Raw genomic sequence first — 17,096 nt, 5'->3', positions numbered from 1 at the left:
TACTAAAATTACAAACAAATTAGCCAGGCGTGGTGGCAAGCACCTGTAATCCCAGCTACTCAGGAGGCTGAGGCAGGAGAATCGCTTGAACCTGGGATGCGGAGGATGTAGTGAGCCGAGACCATGCTATTGCACTCCAGCCTGGGTGACAAGAGCAAGACTCTGTCTCAAAAAAAAAAAAAAAAAAGGATACAGCAGAGCATCACTGGCAGGAAAGAACACAAGATTCTGACAACTAAAGTTGCTGTTTTTCTCTTTAATTCTCCCAGAAAAGGAGGTTTATACCTAAATGTGTGAGGGTTGGTAAAATACATGAGATAAACATTTTAACAACTATGTAATGTTAATCAGCAAAATAAAAAAGTATTTCCAGCCCTGGCATTCCAAGCAGGCCCATCCCAGTTAGGCCCCTGGGGGCAAAGCCAGTGGCTCAGTGTGCACTTGGGCCAGGGCCAGTTCAAGTTCGTCTTCTCTATAGGCCAGTAAGATGTGTTTCTTTAAAAAGATTTCTTAATCTAAAACCAGCTGTTGTCTGCTGTAGGCCAGAACACGACATTTTAATTAGCATGATTGTTCCGCTTCTGAAACCAGGCTCTATGGCATCCCGAGGACAGATGATCCTGACCTAAGCTTATGGGTGAGGTTTGCTGGTTAGCAGCTCAGAAATACACTAACAATAAAGTGGAGTCCCTAGCCCACTCTGAATCCATGAATCGCCATCACCTGCTATATCCCTGTCTTGAATTTCTACGGTGACTGTACCACCTATCTGTTCATAGGGTAACATCACCTTTGAGGTTGTTTCAAGTGCCTAGGATATAATGCTCCTTCTTTAACATAAATTGTTTTATGCTATGTTGCAAGATCTAACACCCAGTATTCCTCGGAGTAATGAGGTACTTTAAATGGAGTTGTAATGCCTTTAAAGTCCAATGACTCCTATGACGATGATAAAGTCACACAGCTCTCTAGGGCTCACAATGAACTCAGATGAAAGAGTTCCTCTTCCCAAATCAAAGGACTCTCAAGATTTTAAAAAATAAAAATTTAAAAATGTACCCTTTGGGAGAGAAGCTGCATTAGAAACCAGCCACTAAGGTAGTGCATTCGATGATGAGCAAAAGGGCAGAAATATTTGAAGAAACCAGGGCAATATGACACATACACAATACCAGCACAGTCCATAGCTTTCAGCAGAGATTTCAACGTAAGACCCTCCCCTATACCTGCCCCACATCTTGGAAAACAAACTAGAAAACCCCTAGAAAGATTAGAGGTCCTCACTGTGCTTGTCAGCCTCTGGTACCTGGGTGACAACAGAAATATTTTTCCTTGCTTTCTATCATATCGTCCCCAATATTATGAATACATGAGACCAAAATGCTTTCCCATGTCTCCTACTGACCAGTACACATTACCCAAATCAAAAGTATTTGGTAAGCACCTGTGTTTGCTGCTGTCAGAAACTGAAAAAAATCACTTCAGTTTCTGCATTTGCAAAATGAACATCTGCAGCTTCAGTTTCTGCATTTGCAAAATGAACAAACTGGATGAGATGATCACTTGCCCCCTTTGGCAATAATAGTCCATGATTCCATCACTTATTCAAAAGAAAGAAGACAAAACCCTTATGATTTCCACTTCCAACTTTGCTACTTCTTTGACCTCTCAAAGTCTGGGGAACACATCTGAAGTGACTCTTGATGAAACTACAGCATAATAACTGCCCACCTTCATGTCACTCAACAGAACAATGGATGGTGTATGAGTGACGTTGACTGGCAAAACAACTAGGTTTCTGTAATTATATCCATATTCTAAGCAAATTGTCATGTATTTTGTGTTTTGGGGACATATGTTATGGCTAAAGCCCAAACTGTGGCTAATCTTAATATTAGAGCCAGATAAATCTGTTTCGAATCCATAACATTTAACATTTGCCAGGGTAGATTTGTTCATCAACTGGGCTTAAAGAGGTATAATTCACACATGTGCAGTATTAGTAAATGCTGAAATTTAATGATTTAAATATACCAGCAACTGTTGCAAAGCAGTTGTATAGCAGCATTTAACGTTAGCCAGAACCTCCCTGGCTAATGTTAAGTTTATACCAAAAGAATGAGAGAAATTTTGGCATCCCCTTGGGATGGGGGTCACAATTCCCACAACTTTTACGGATACCAGCTAGAGTGACTCCTTGCATGGCTAGTACAGACCCTCTGTTTTTCTCTGACAATACCTTTAAAACATTGACTGGATCTAATCAGGAAGCAAACAGATTCCTCTGGAGGTTTCTGAGTCATCTGTTCTTAAAATGGTTACGATTTGGGACCTTCTTACGCTTGATGCAGAGGGTATCAGACATTCCTCCTGGCGTGTGTTCCCAGACATGGGCAGAAGACTGTTGTCAGGCCAAAGACAGAGTTAAATATATCAAGGGAGAAAGATGGTTCCTTGGACTATCAGGAATTGGTGTTTAAGACACAGTAGAAAGAGGAATAAAAAATAATTTTAATCATATCAAAAAGCCAAACCAAAGAGGAATAGTTCATGGAACTGACAGGATCCTGACTCAGCGGCTGGTGCTCTTCCTGTGCACAAGCCCAGCACTCCAGGTCCCAAGGCATTTATCAAATCCCACCAAGATGTTTGGCTTTTGCACCAAATTCTGGGTTTGGTTCCCTGAAAGAACTCACTGATGTAAATAACTAAAAGTGAGGTCTGGGTACCCTTTACATGATTCCCCAGACCTCAAATGGGCTAACAGCCTTCTCTTCTCCAGCAGTCTTCCTGTCCGTGAAGTTTCCTTCCAGATTGTTACATGGAACTGAAAACAAAGGGAGCCTCAGCTGGATTTAAATCTGGAGCATGCCACAAAGGCTTCCACTTGGCATTTTCGAGAACCCATCAGAGATCATAAGAAATACAAGAACAGAGGTTGCATAGCTCGAGGTGCTTGGATATTCATTCTAGGTTCTTGTTCTTGAGAAAGTGGGTTAGGTGGGTGCATGCCAAGATCCAAGTAGGTCAACCTTCCACCCTTAACCTACTACTCTGACATCAGAGTGCTGGGAGGCCTTGTTCTCTCCCTCTGTCCCAGCCTCACATTCAGACCTCCACCAATGACACGTTTCATAAGCTGCCAATGTTGGGGAAGCTCTTCAGTTTCTCAGGAAAGTCATCTTTGTACAGGACAGGGTCAGCTCGGTGTTCCACCACCTTGAGAGGCATGGTCCCGAAGACTGAAGCAAACTTGTTGATGCACTCTGACCTGTGGGGTTTGGAGAGGAGGTGGGGAGGAGGGGTTTGAGCAGAATGAGAAGGATGGGGGCAGGGAGAAAAGATAATATGTTCAAGAGGTTGAGAGATAACAGCAAAATACATAATGTTCAACATCAACAAAAAAAGCTCAAGTAGCCACAGTCTGCTCCCAGGTTCTTAAAAAGGTTGACAGGTGTGGAAAAAAGAGGTGAACTGGGGGTACTTGGACTATTAGTTCAGTGGGAGAACGTGAACAGGAGATGCTGCTTGGAGGCCACGGGCCTGCAAAGGTCAGAGTATCTTTTCCCCTCCCCCTCAAATTCCAGTCATTCCTCCAGCTCAGTGTGAGAGGGCCTCAAACCAAGGTGGATTAGCTGCCAACAATTCTTAACCCCATCTCTGCCAGCTAAGAGAAGGCAAAGGATGTAAAGAAAAAAAACTACTTGGATCTGAGCTTCAGTTTACTGAAGTTTAAAAGGCAGAGGAGAGATCTTGCTCACAAAATGATGAAAGGCAAAAAAAAAAAAGGTGACAGGGCCAAATTTCAAACAATAAACACTTCATTCATTCAACCAACATTGACGGAGGGCCTGTAAGTGGCAATTTCTGGGAATTATGTCAATCTGCACAATCTTCTGTGAAAGCTGAAGTTCACATAGGACGGCCTTCATAATTTTCATCATTTTTGTCACTCCCATGTCAGAACTTTTAGCAACAACTACTTCAGTGCCAGTGCAGCACAGCACTGCCAGAGGAGGGGAGAGGCTGTCTCCCTATCTCTACCTCACCCCCAAAGCCAGCCTTCTCAGAGGTGAGCAGGTCAGGCATGTGCTCGGGAATGGCTCTGGTCAATCAGGCCAACTGAGTGTGACAGCTGGGTAATGAGGACGCTTCAGCATTAGGCCAGAGGGAAAACAAGCCTGGAAAAGCTGCTTTTGAAGTCAAGGGGACCTCAAGGATGGATTTCAGAAAGGTCAACACTCTTGCCTCAGTCGGGCCCAGGACATCTGAGAGCACTACAAAAAGAACAAACTTCTCTCTTGGTCATTATGTTTCTAAAAAAATTTGTTATTATTTCATTTTGAGCTTTTAACTCATAACATCATCATGTCCACCAACACCACAAAGCAACAACTACTATTTACTGTATGTTCCAAGCTGTGTTAAAATTGCTTTCTATGCATTAATAATGCATTTAATCCTCACAACAACCCTATGGGGTAGGACTATCATTCCCATTTTATAATGGGAAGACTGAGATACAGAGAGGATAAATAACATGTTCAAAGGTCAAATAACTAGAAAAAGCTAGAGCCAAAGCAGGCATTCTGGCTTCTGAGGCAAAAGTCTTAATTAGATGATACAAATGTACTTATTAACACAATTCTAGGGTCCAATGAAGGGGACTGGAAATTAACAACTGCTGAGCACCTATTATGTGACAGATAATTTACATACATATCTCATGGATTGCTTAGAGTAATCCTCCCCCATACTCATCACCCCCCTTGCCCAACTATTGGGTTTATAGTAGCCTCATGTTATGGGTTAAGAAATTAAGGTTCAGAGAGGTTAAGTAACTTGCCCAAGGACCCAGGGGTAGAACGTGGTGGAACTGGGTTTTAAACTCAGGTTTGAGCTGGCAATAGAGCCTGCTCTTTGGATCACACTCTACCATTACCTGCCAGTGACTGAGTTTCCCTCCTGCTGGAAGTCTTTTGAGACTCAGGAGGTGGTGTTCCTAGTTCCAAATTGAAGGGAGACTGGGAAAAAATGGATGAACTTTAACAAAGTGAGGTGGACCAAGCGTGGGACAACAGCTTCCCTCTCTTCAAATTATGGGGTCAAAGCATGGCAGATAAAATCAAATCTCTCCAAGGTTTTACTTTTGACTGTTGTTCCGCCTGTAAATATGTCCAGATTCTTCTCATTTCTAGTTATGCATACAGACTCTGGCCGGCAAAGCCCAGCTGTTCTCAGCATAGGTACTAGCAAGTACGTATTAAAGAAGAATCCTGGTTCTTGGCAGAGGATAGTGGTTCCAAGGCCCTGTAGAGAGTATTGAGGACAATGTCTCCTCTGTAACTAGATCTGCCAACAGGAATGGGTCATAGGCAAGAAGCCACTGGGGCTCAGGCCAGCTTGATTTGTTGACAGCTGCCCCTGGCTAACCCAAGTCTAGTGAGTACTTCTTTCTCCTTCATACAGGCCCACACTGGAGAAGCGGCAGGCCTCCGCTGAATGGTCAAGGTCCTTAACTCTCCTGCCAGGTAATAACAGTGCTTCCTACTTTCTTTTCACACAGGGGGTCTGGGTTGGAGAGCAGGTTAGGGGAAACAGGACTTTGGCTGGTTGCCGGTGGCCCACATGAGCTGTTGTCAGGGGTCCAGCTACCATGTCAGTAACCATTCTCCTGTGTTGGTTTTCCAATCAAGTATAAACACACCAAGAACTGCCAGTGACTCTCTCTGAAGTGATGAACGTGTCTGGGGAAGAAAGAACTAATGGTTTTCTATTTTCCTTTCAAACACATACCATTACTTAAAGTAACCAGGAGTCTTTAGGACTAACACTGGGGAAACTGGGAAGGAAACTAACATTCCCAGGCCCTGTGCTACAGGCTTTCATGTATCACTACTTCGTTTATCACTACACATAACGGCTTGGGTATAAAGATGCTCAATAAATATTTGTTGAACCTATGAATGGACATTGTAATTTGACAGATATTAATATCCCTATGTTAGAGATGAACAGATTGAAGTTCGGATAAGGTAAAGTCAATTTCCTTAGGTCAGACAGCTAATAAGTGTGGCAAACTCATCATTTGAATAAAGATTAGCCTAATTCAAAATACTATGTTCTTTTTTTTAAGTCAATACTGTCTGCCTGTCATATTGCCCTAACCTTGGTGAAGACACTTGTCAAAATAAACAGCGACACATGCTTCTGACTCTTAAAGAACTAACAGCGGATCCTGGAAATGGAAGCTGGGTAGTAATGGAAGCTACTCTCCTACACAACTGAGATTTCTGATCCCAGACCCCCAAATATAGGAATAAATGAGCTACTGAACCACAAAACCCAACACAAGGTCACACACACTTGTAAAGTGGCTAACTGCTTTCATTGTTTTGCGTAAAATGTGTATTCTGCAAAGATTATTATTAAAAATAAAACAGCTGGGCATGGTGGCTCATATTTATAATCCCAGCTACTCAGGTGGCCGAGGCAGGAGGCCTGTTTGAGGCCAGGAGACCAGCCAAAGACAGTGGGAGGGAAGAGGAAGGAAGGTGGATTCTACAGTTGTAACATCATCTCTTTATCTACCCAAGATGGCTTAACTCATGTCTTCTTCCCTCCCTATCTAAATGCCTTATTTAATAATTCAGTGACTGAATTTTTAATATAAATAGTTTTGTTCCCAGTTGCTAATTTATTTCCAGATTTGTTTCCTTCTATTCTCTGTTAAATTTCTCAAAAGGGTAGTTTACATTCACTAACTCTACTTCCTCACTGTCGACTCATACTCTATAACCCTTTGGCTTCATACTCTATGACATTATTATTCTTTTTTTACAGATGGGGATTTTGCTATGTTGCCCAGGCAGGAGTGCAGTGGCTATTCACACAGGTGCAATTGTAGAGTGATACTGCCTTGAACTCCTAAGCTCAAGTGATCCCCTTGCCTCAGCTTCCCGAGTAGCTGAGACTACAGGTGCCCACCACCACCCCTGGCTATTATTTTTGTAAGGTACCAACAACCATTGAATTCAAAGACCTTCTCCAGCCTGCCTGTTCCTTGTTCCTTCCATGCTTCTGAGCACTGTATATCCTGGTTCTCTCCTGGCCTTTCCAGTGGTTGCCTCTCTGTTTTCAGTTACTCTTTGTGTCTCCTAAATGCCAGAATTTCCCAAGAGTCTGCCTTTGCTTTTCTTTAGTCAACTGCTGTCTCTGGACAGATGACTGCCAAATACAGTTAGCCATCCATATCCAAGGGTTCCATGTTTGTAGATTCAACCAACCTTGGATCAAAGATATCTGGAAAAAAACTGCATCTATACTAAACATGTACAGAGTTTTTTCATGTCATTTTTCCCTAAACAATGCCATGTAACAACTATTTACATAGCGTTTATGTTGTATTAGGGATTGTAAGTAATCTAGAGATGATTTAAACTATAAAGAAGGATATGCGAAGGTTATATGCAAATCCTAGGCCATTTTATATAACGGACTTGCGCATGCGTGAAGTTTGGTATCCTCCAGAGGTCCCGGGACAAATCCCCTGTGGATACCGAGGGATGACTGGGCTCAACATTTTTTTTAAAAGTTCTTTCTGAAATTCTAGTTCCACATATCTATATCTTGATATACATACATAAAAGTATATACAGAGACTGATTTGAGTAATAATAAAACTCCGGTCTTCCAAAAAAAAAAAAAAAAAAAAAAGCCAGGCAGGGTGGTTCATGCCTGTAATCCCAGCACTTTGGGAGGCCGAGGTGGGCGGCTCTTGAGGTCAGGAGATCAAGACCATCCTGGCCAACATGGTGAAACCCTGTCTCTACAAAAATACAAAAAATTAGCCGGGCACGGTGCCACGTGCCTGTAGTCCCAGCTACTCAGGAGGTGGAGGCAGGAGAATCACTTGAACCTGGGAGGCGAAGGTTGCAGTGAGCCGAGATTGCACCACTGAACTCCAGCCTGGCAAGAGAGTGAGACTATGTCTCAAAAAAAAAAAAAAAAAAAAAAAAAAAAAAAAAGTATATACAGAGGGCAAGACCCCCAAATCACATATCTTATTATTCTCCAACTTCACCCCTGATAAACATCACCTCCTGTCCCCATTAACGACACTGCTGAGGTCCAACAGTTCACTCAATCTCTCTCCTAATCAGCATCTCCTCCTAAACCTATTACACTGCTGAAGGTACTACTACCACTCAAAATCTTAAAGGTATGTTTGTCAACTCCTTCTTCATAGCTTCCCCACATCTCTTCAGTTGGAAACCAAGTTCAGGTACATCTTCCTTTGGGAAAAAAAAATCTCTTGTAATTTAATTTGTTCCTTCCTTTCCACATGCAGCTTAGTTAAAGGCTCTAACTAGTCTTTTCTCCAATCTCTTCACTCTTCATTCCACCCTGTGCATTACTTCCAAATTAATCTCAAAGCAATACTTTGATCCAGCTAGTCTCGTGTTCGAAAATTCTATAGCTTACCAGAGCCTGAAGGAAAAAAATCTAGCTCCTTATTTGGGGATTCAAAGCCCTTTGGAGTCCAGCACTAATATGCCAGCATTCTAAGCTCTCCAAATTGGGCTTCTTCTTGTTGAACTTGCTGATCAGGCACCCTTGACAAACCATTCAGTTTCCACTGCTGAGAGTCTCTGCTTCTGGCCCAGGGTTTTACTAGTTGGGATCCTAGTGATTTTTGAAGGATCACCTCAAGTGTCACCTCTTTTAGAAAGTTATTCTTAATAATGAACCTAGCAAAAAGTTACTTCTCTTTCACCTGATCAGTTATAGCCCTTTGAGCCTCTCTCAGGGCGCTCATCACAAATTGCATTGTTACATATACATGTAATACTGTTAAGGTCCTTGACACTGTTAAAGTCCAACAGTTCGCTCCAATCCCTCCATCAGCATCTCCTCCTAACTATACATCCTACATATCATAACATATCCTATCATGCCTATAATCCCAGCACTTTGGGAGCCCCAGGCGAGAGGATACCTTGAGGCCAGGAGTTCAAGACCAGGCTGAGTAACATGTTGAGACTTTGTCTCTACAAAAAATTTAAGAACTAGTTAGCGTGGTGGCACGCACCTGTAGTCCCAGCTACTCAGGTGGCTGAGATGAGAGGATCACTTGAGCCTAGGAGTTCAAGGTTGTAGTGAGCCATGATTGTATCACCACACAACAGAGCAAGATCCTTTCTCTTAATAATAATAATAAAAAAGATCTTCCAAAGAGGAAGCCTCCATATCTCCCTTAGTTACTCACTCCAGTGTTTAATAATAATTATATCTAAATTAAATCTCCCTACTGCATTTTTTTCTTTTGAGATGGAGTTTCACTCTTGTTGCCCAGGCTGGAGTGCAATGGCACGATCTCAGCTCACTGCAAACTCCACCTCCCAGATTCAAGTGATTCTCCTGCCTCAGCCTCCCAAGTAGCTGAGATGACAGGCATGCGCCACCACACCCAGCTAACTTTGTATGTTTTTTTTTTTTTAAAGTAGAGACGGGGTTTCACCATGTTGGTCAGCCTGGTCTTGAACTCCTGACCTCAGGTGATCCACCAGCCTTGGTAACCCAAAGTGCTGGGATTACAGGAGTGAGCCACCACACCTGGCTCTCACTGCATTTTAAACGTCTTTACATTTGTTAAGATCTCAGTAGTGCTAGAGGAGTTGTTTAGCCTCAGCATGAACTTCAAGGCCACCATCAGGTCAACTTTTCTTCCTATACTTCCTTTCCTGGACCATATATCCGATATACCATTTTAACTCAGCCCTATTAATGACCACTTAGCTTACTGTTATGAATTTTCCCCAAACACAGACAATGGGGTAGGTTTAAATAACAATTTCTTGTACTCCAATAGAAGTCCAATTGGGGTCTCTTCCAAAGGAGCTATGACAGTGTATGTCACTACCCTTAACTGTGAAATACTTGTGATACCAGTGATAATATATTATTTCACATCAACAGCTGGTAAAGGTCATGCATCTGGGTAATGTTTATACATGAAAAAGATAAAGAAGTTATTTAGAGAGTAAAACATTATAGAAGCCAGGCCAACTGAAACAACTTTCTGCACACACACACAAAAATTCTCTAGGCTTGAAGAATTCTAATATAGCTGACAGATTTCAGAAATGAATTCTGCAAGCAGAGGCATATGAGATCTGTGAAATCTGAACTAGATATTTCATTCTAAAAGGCTACTATATCCTTATTTGAGTGCATTTTGGTCCCCTGACAAGCACTACTGGGATGTCAGAGTTTGCTGTCTTGTATAAATAATTGTCTTCTGAAAGTACTAGGCTTGATTCAGGCACTTCAAAGCTTGGGGACTTTTGGGGCACAAGTGAGAACTCTTAGGTCTAGTATAGTCTTAACGGAAGACATACATCTCCCACTCTTTTAATTCTTACCTACAAGGCCTAGGATTACATTCCACACAAAGGTGTGCTTGTTGAGAAACTGACTTGAATCGAAATAAAGAGAGTATTTCAGAGCTGTCTTGCCCCTCTGTCTGTAATATGAGGGCTTTGCTTTCGATCCTGTTCTTGGCAGGCATTTCCATAGTGTCAGCAAAGGTAATTTGTCTCTGGTGGGTTTGGTTTAATTCTTTCTAATCAAGCTTTTACTATAATGTGGAGCTATTACCCTGAAAAATAATCCAGTATTTCCTTGGAATTAACTAGCTTCCACTCAATGACTGTAGATGGTTAACTGCTTAGTCCACATGGAGAATTTGGCTTCTGGAGCTTAAGGCCCACTATATTTTTAAGACCCTTCCAGCCATTACAAATTGAGTGAGTAGCATTCCAAATTAATTCTTTGGGTGACCTGGGCTTGAACTAACCCAATTCTCACAGTGCACATGGAGGTGACTATGGCTACCAGCTGCTGTCCTTATATCTCCAACAAAGCCCCATAAACAGGCCTAAGGCAGGAAATAGAGATCAGAGGCTAAGGCGCATTTTTGGTTGGAGGCTCACTTACCTCTCCACCATGTGTGTTTGGTCTAGTGAAAGCCCATCTATGGCTGTGCACTCAGGACACTTGAATTTCTTTCGTGGGGTTACCTGCCAGAGGAGGACAAAAACATACCTGGCTGTCAGTGTCAAGGACAATAAAATCATGCTTGTGACACCACACTGCATTCTTTTGTGTTGTAAGCTGAGATGTTGCATGCGCGTGCACACACACACACACACCTCGCCATTCCTCCATTCAACTCTGTCTGGCTCAGCCAACGGCAGAACTCACAAGGGCCCAATAAAAAAGGCTTGGAGGGCTTTTGCCTTCTGTAACTGGAAAGAAGTGGTGATGACAAGCTCCTTAATTCCTGTTTAATGACTGTTTTCTCACTGCCAAGGTCCTTGTATAAACACCATTTGTTCTTGTAGCCATAAGGGCGATGAAATACAGCTTCCCATAACTTTCACCGTAACCTTAGTTCCAACAGGCGCTCTTTCTCCTCTTTCCAGCTAATGGCAAACGCTATGAGCAGCACCATGCTCTTGAGGATGCCAAGCTATTTTGCAATTCGCTTGAGTCAAGAAAAAAATTGAATGGTCCCTCATACTCTGAATCTTTTTCCCTGACTCCCCACTACACTCTCAAACCTTAACTAGCGATCTTCCTAGCAAACTCAGGGGAAGCTGCTATCCCAACCTAGTGAAGATAAACAAACAGTGAAGAGATGGAAGGGAAAGAAAGCTAGATAACTAAGTCTAGGCTAAGAAGCATAGAGACACTGGGCATTACTGTCCAGAGTAAGCAGCCACAGCTAAAAACATGTTGAAGCGTGTTAAAAAGCAAATCTGGGGCCAGGCACAGTGGCTCACACCTGTAATCTTAGCACTTTGGGAGGCCAAAGCGGGTGGACTGCCTGAGCTCAGGAGTTCAAGACCAGCCTGGGCAACATGGTGAAACGCCGTCTCTACTAAAATACAAAAAAAAAATTAGCCGGACGTGGCGGCGTGCGCCTGTAGTCCCAGCTACTCAGGAGGCTGAGGCAGGAGAATTGTGAATTGCTTGAACCCAGGAGGCAGAGGCTGCAGTGAGCCGAGACTGTGCCACTGCACTCCAGCCTGGCAACAGAGCAAGACTCAGTCTCACCAAAAAAAAAAAAAAAAAAGAAAAAAGCAAATTTGGGGATGGGAGGGGTCCCTTTAAAACAACTCTCACAATTTACATTATTTAATTTTTTTTGTGGTCAGCTGTTCACTGAGTTATTTAAAGAGCTGGGGGACAGGGTGTGAACTGGGGCAAGTTTGGTGAGCACAGATAGTGATTTTTCCTATTCCCTATTCACTTTGGTTTAATCTGGCTTCTCTTATCAATTAATAGCATAAGGAATCAATGGATAATGCTGTACCATGCTTCCAGCATAAGCTCACCTAGGAATTTGGCTTTCTAGGCAGATTGCTAGGGAACCTGGCATTGCCCATTTTAACACACAAAATTCTAATCTACAAGCAAAAAAGACCAAGATGATTCTACTCATATAAAGAAGTGTACCTTCTCTACATATCTAGGGATCTTATTTGAGCAATGTCTAAACTTCAGGAATAAACAGGCATCTTTTACAGATACAAAGGCCTCCCATAGGATCTTTGTGTATTCTCAGCTTTTAATACGTTATGGGAAAGGTACTTTTAAAAACTGGTAATTGATATTTAAAAACAAATTCATTGTGTTTAGGACAGCTACAGTTACATAACTGTATGAGGTGTACTATTTTCTCAACATCTATTAAAAAAAAAAAAAAACTAGCTACCTTAAGAAAAATTTAAACTACATCCTTTAACTAAAAGAACTAGAACCCATATCAGCTTTGAGAATATAATTTTTTGATTTATAGATTGATCATCATAGCCTTTATTCTGATACTGAAGGTTAAAAACTGCAACTAAAGAAACTGTATAAAAAAAGAAAATATGTTTAAATTGTCAAAGCCTAGCTTCAATTTCCCAATGTGACCTCATCAATCACAGAACCTTAAACTAAAATGGAGCTTAAAGTTTATCTAGTCCTATATTTAATTTATAGTTACAAGAACTTCCTAGGCTCAGATAATAGATATTTGCCCAAGATCACAAAGCAAGTGAGTGGCAGAGCCTCCTACCTTGATAACTGCTTTTCCCGTGACGTTGGCCACCAGGAAGTTCATGGCAATATCTTCACAGTTCATATGAGCATCTACCCAGTTCTTGATATCCCCAGGCATTTTGTAGGTATACAGGTAATTAAAATACTGTCAAGTGAGACAGAAAGAAGAAATATTCAAAAATAGCAGTTCCCTTTGGCTGATAAATAAGGGGCAGCATAGCCAAGGCATGGGGACAAGCTTTCTCTCATAAGATTAATCACAAGGCTGTATTAATAGGAAGGGTAAAAGGAGGCATTAGAATGCTTTTGGTCAAGTGACTGAGCATGTTCAATATGGTCATTCTCTACCAAAGTGTGTGCTTTTTAAAGTAGAAGAAAAATGAGGCAATTCTAAAACTACCATATATATGAAATAGTGTAGAAATTATTGGGTCAAAAAAAATAAAGCATACATAGTCTACTACTATAAATCCCATGAATTGTAAACCTTAGTTTTTGGGTTTTTTTGTTTGCTTATTACAAAATAAAAAAACCCATTTCTGGATCTAGAGACCTGAAAAATATGAGGGCAGGAGTGCTGAGCTAACAACAAACAATCGATATGAATACAGCTAAATTAAATTAACTGTGTTGAGCTGAACAGACCTTTCTACCGACATCAGTTCTTTATGCTACTGCTGACAACAGACAAGTTATGATTGCTTAATTAAACCATATACTCCCAGGGAGCATTCTACTATTGAACTGAATATTCTAAAATCAAATGCATATTCCCCAATCTCTCCCTAATAAAAAAAGAGTCAAAAACACGAAGTGATGATTCCCAGAAGAGAGGAAGTACAAAAGGCTAATAAATACACAAAAGGAATTTCAGTCTTACTAGTAATCAAATCAAAGTTAAAACAATAAAATTCACTTTTACTTATCAAAATTGCTCATTTCTTTTCTATTAATCATATTTCATGCAAGAAAAGGCACGGTAAAAACAGTTTTATATTTTGCTGATGGGAGTGTAAATTTGCACAAACAATACTGAAACCAACAGACACACACACACATATACATACGCAACATATATATGCTTAGAATATTCACAACATATATATGTATATGTTGTATATGTGTATATATACATGTATGTACATACATCTTAAAAAACCCAAAATATTCATGCCCTTTGATATAATAATTCTATTTCTAGGAATCTATCACAATGGTCATGAGTACAAACAGTTATGAAAATGGACATCTATCACTAACATTAGATATTAAGCGTTATTTAAAATAGCAAAAATTTAGAAAGTAATATCCACGATAGCAAAATAGTTATACATGACTTCTAAAATATTAAGATAATGGTATCTTAATTATGCTAACAAGTAACTGTTTATGAAGAAATGTCAATGACATGAGAAAAGGCTCACAATACAATCCATGAAAAAAGCAGCTAATGAGAATATTTACAACTGTCTGTGTATACATACAAGTAAGTAAATAAATAAACGGCAAGCTGGAAATAGCACCTGAATGATAAAATGGTTATCTCTAAGTGACAGGATTACAAGTAACTTTTCTTCATTCTATTTTCGTATTTTCTACTATGAGCGTGCATTACTTTTATAATTAGAAAAAGGATAGCTTTATTTGTAAAATACTGTCACACAATATGGCTTTTCTAAGCCCTCTCGGCAGGTATGAAAAATTAAATTGGGTCAAATAAAATGTGTATCATTCTCTCAGTTTTGTCACCTTGCCAGGACTGCGCCCCCTTACCTTGTGATAAAAAGCTGCCCCAGTGAGCACCATGGACACTTCATTCGTCCACTCAGACTCGTACTTCCACTTATTCATCTCATGGTCCCAGAGATGCAGACGACCCGGGTAACCCACCAACCGGTCAGGAAATTCCCGCCAGACCTAAGGACAGACACATAATAACAATCAAGTCCCAATTCAGACAGCAACCATTCAGTGCTGAGTTATCCAAACAGGTATCAACAGACTTCCTAGGTTCAAACCATCATAACCTAAGAAGGTCAAAATGGGATTCTGGAGATGTTCCATCAAACAGGTGTTAGTTATTCTGCCAATACTCAAAGACAGATGCTGATTCTGACTTCCTCCCAATCTTCTTGTATATGCTTGGGAATTTCAATTAATGTAGGGGTAATAGCTTACTGAGTTGGGCCAAGGTAGGCAATCTCTTAACATATGATTAATGAAATAGGTTCCATTCTTAACGAATTCACAAAATGAAGGATAAATGGAACCCTGCAACTCAACTGCCCTGATTTGTATTAAATTGGTGATTATGAAAACTTATGATAAAGTCCCATTTCTTATTAAAAAAAGCATCTATTTCTCTTGAGCATACACCATTCTTATGACCTATTGGAAGCCTAAAGGATAGAAGGGCTGTCTGATTCTGTAATCTGTAACACAATGAAAACAAATACTTGCTTTCCAAATCTGGAAAGGTCCTTACATAAGAGTTTTGTTGGATTAAGCAGAATTGGGTATACTGGGGATGAGGAACTTCCAGTACCTTCTCCCATGTGTTTCTGTATAATTTAGTCTAACCTTGAAAAGATCCATACCATGAATGAGTATAACAATTTGTTGGCTAGTCTTGGTGCTTCTTCTCAGTCTCTGTTGCTAGTTCCTCAACCATCACCAGACTTCTGAGAATTCGGTCCTAGGCTCTATTCTCTTCTTCAAACTCTTTCTTTAAGTAATCTCATCTAGTTTCAATCACTTTAAATACCATCAATAATCTGGTGACCTCTAAATTTATGTTTAGCCCCGAATGTTCCTAAGATAGCCAACCACTTAGTTAATATCTCCACCTGGATAAACAAACCTAACACGTCCAAAACATAACTCTTGATTCCTTATCCCCAGACAAGTCATTCTCTCAATCTTCTCCATCTCAATAAATCATCCGGCCAGTTGCTCAAACCCAAAAGCTAAGACTCAGTCTTTATTCCCTCCTTTCCTCATGTTCAATCCATTAGCGAGTACTGCTGGCTCTTCTTCTATCTCTTACCACCGGTAGTGCCATTCCCTCTAGCCCAAACCACCACGATCTATCACCAAGATTACTGTGCTAGCCTTCTAACTTGTCTCCTTCCTGCCATTCTTGCCCTTCCAAAGCATCATTTGCACAGCATCCCTAAAAGGACCATTCCTAAAAGAATATTAGGGTATTCTGCACAGGGTAATTCAACTAGTGCATTCTATCCTATTTTATATCTATTTTAATATAGTTATTTTCATCATCAATTTCCCTAAATATATATAAAAGTCATATGATCATATGCCAGAGCAACTAGAGGCTTCCCCAACACACAAGTGTTGCTGAGTCCAGAAAGGACACTTCATGCCATTCCCTAGGGCAGAGCCAGTGTGTTTGGACCCTATGCCCTTTTCAGTTTCCTAGGGTTGCTGTTAACAAAGAACCACAAATTGGGGGGCTTAGATCAGAAACTAGTCTCAAGTTCTAGAGGTTAGAAATCTGAAAGCAAGGCGTTATTAAGGCCATGCTCCCACTGAAACATATCGGGAAATGTTTCCTTGCCTCTTCCTAGCTTCTGGTAGCTGGCTGTCAATCTCTGGCATTGCCTGGCTTGTAGATGCCTCACTCCAACCCTCCATCTTCACAAGGCCATCTTCCCTCTGTGCAAGTCTATCTCTGTGTCTAAATTTCCCCTTTCGATAAGGACAACAGTCTGTGAATTAGGGGTCACCCTGACAACATTTTAACTTGATTAACCTCTGAAAATACCCCATTTCCAAATAAAGTCACATTTTGAGGTACTGAAGATCAGGACTTCAACAATTCAACCCATAATATCGCTCCCAAAATATTTAAAGAAAGGTCCCGCCTTCAAAACAAAACAAAATGGCTTCCTACTGCACTGAGAATAATATCCGAACTCCTTCATGTCACAGAGGGCCCATCCACTCTTCATCTCTTCTCTCAC

General features: G+C 40.9%; 1 protein-coding gene across 4 annotated transcripts in view; it reads right to left on the bottom strand.

Moving 5' to 3' along the window:
* Positions 1 to 2,490: 2,490 nt before the first annotated feature.
* EXT2 (exostosin glycosyltransferase 2) overlaps positions 2,491 to 17,096 on the bottom strand; it is a 148,150-nt gene continuing 133,544 nt past the window's right edge. For all 4 annotated transcript variants that reach the window (XM_004050977.4, XM_063711080.1, XM_019037230.3 and 1 more), the window contains 4 exons: positions 14,887 to 15,030; positions 13,130 to 13,258; positions 10,999 to 11,081; positions 2,491 to 3,271 (listed from right to left, as the gene is read on the bottom strand). In XM_004050977.4, the coding sequence (XP_004051025.1) occupies positions 3,133 to 3,271; positions 10,999 to 11,081; positions 13,130 to 13,258; positions 14,887 to 15,030 (495 nt within the window). In that variant the 3' untranslated portion in view covers positions 2,491 to 3,132. The remainder of the gene's footprint in view (positions 3,272 to 10,998; positions 11,082 to 13,129; positions 13,259 to 14,886; positions 15,031 to 17,096) is intronic.

The sequence above is a fragment of the Gorilla gorilla genome, chromosome 9 (genome assembly GCF_029281585.2).
Source record: "Gorilla gorilla gorilla isolate KB3781 chromosome 9, NHGRI_mGorGor1-v2.1_pri, whole genome shotgun sequence".
NCBI classification, from domain to species: domain Eukaryota; kingdom Metazoa; phylum Chordata; class Mammalia; order Primates; family Hominidae; genus Gorilla; species Gorilla gorilla.
This window is presented reverse-complemented; position numbering and strand designations above follow the sequence as displayed.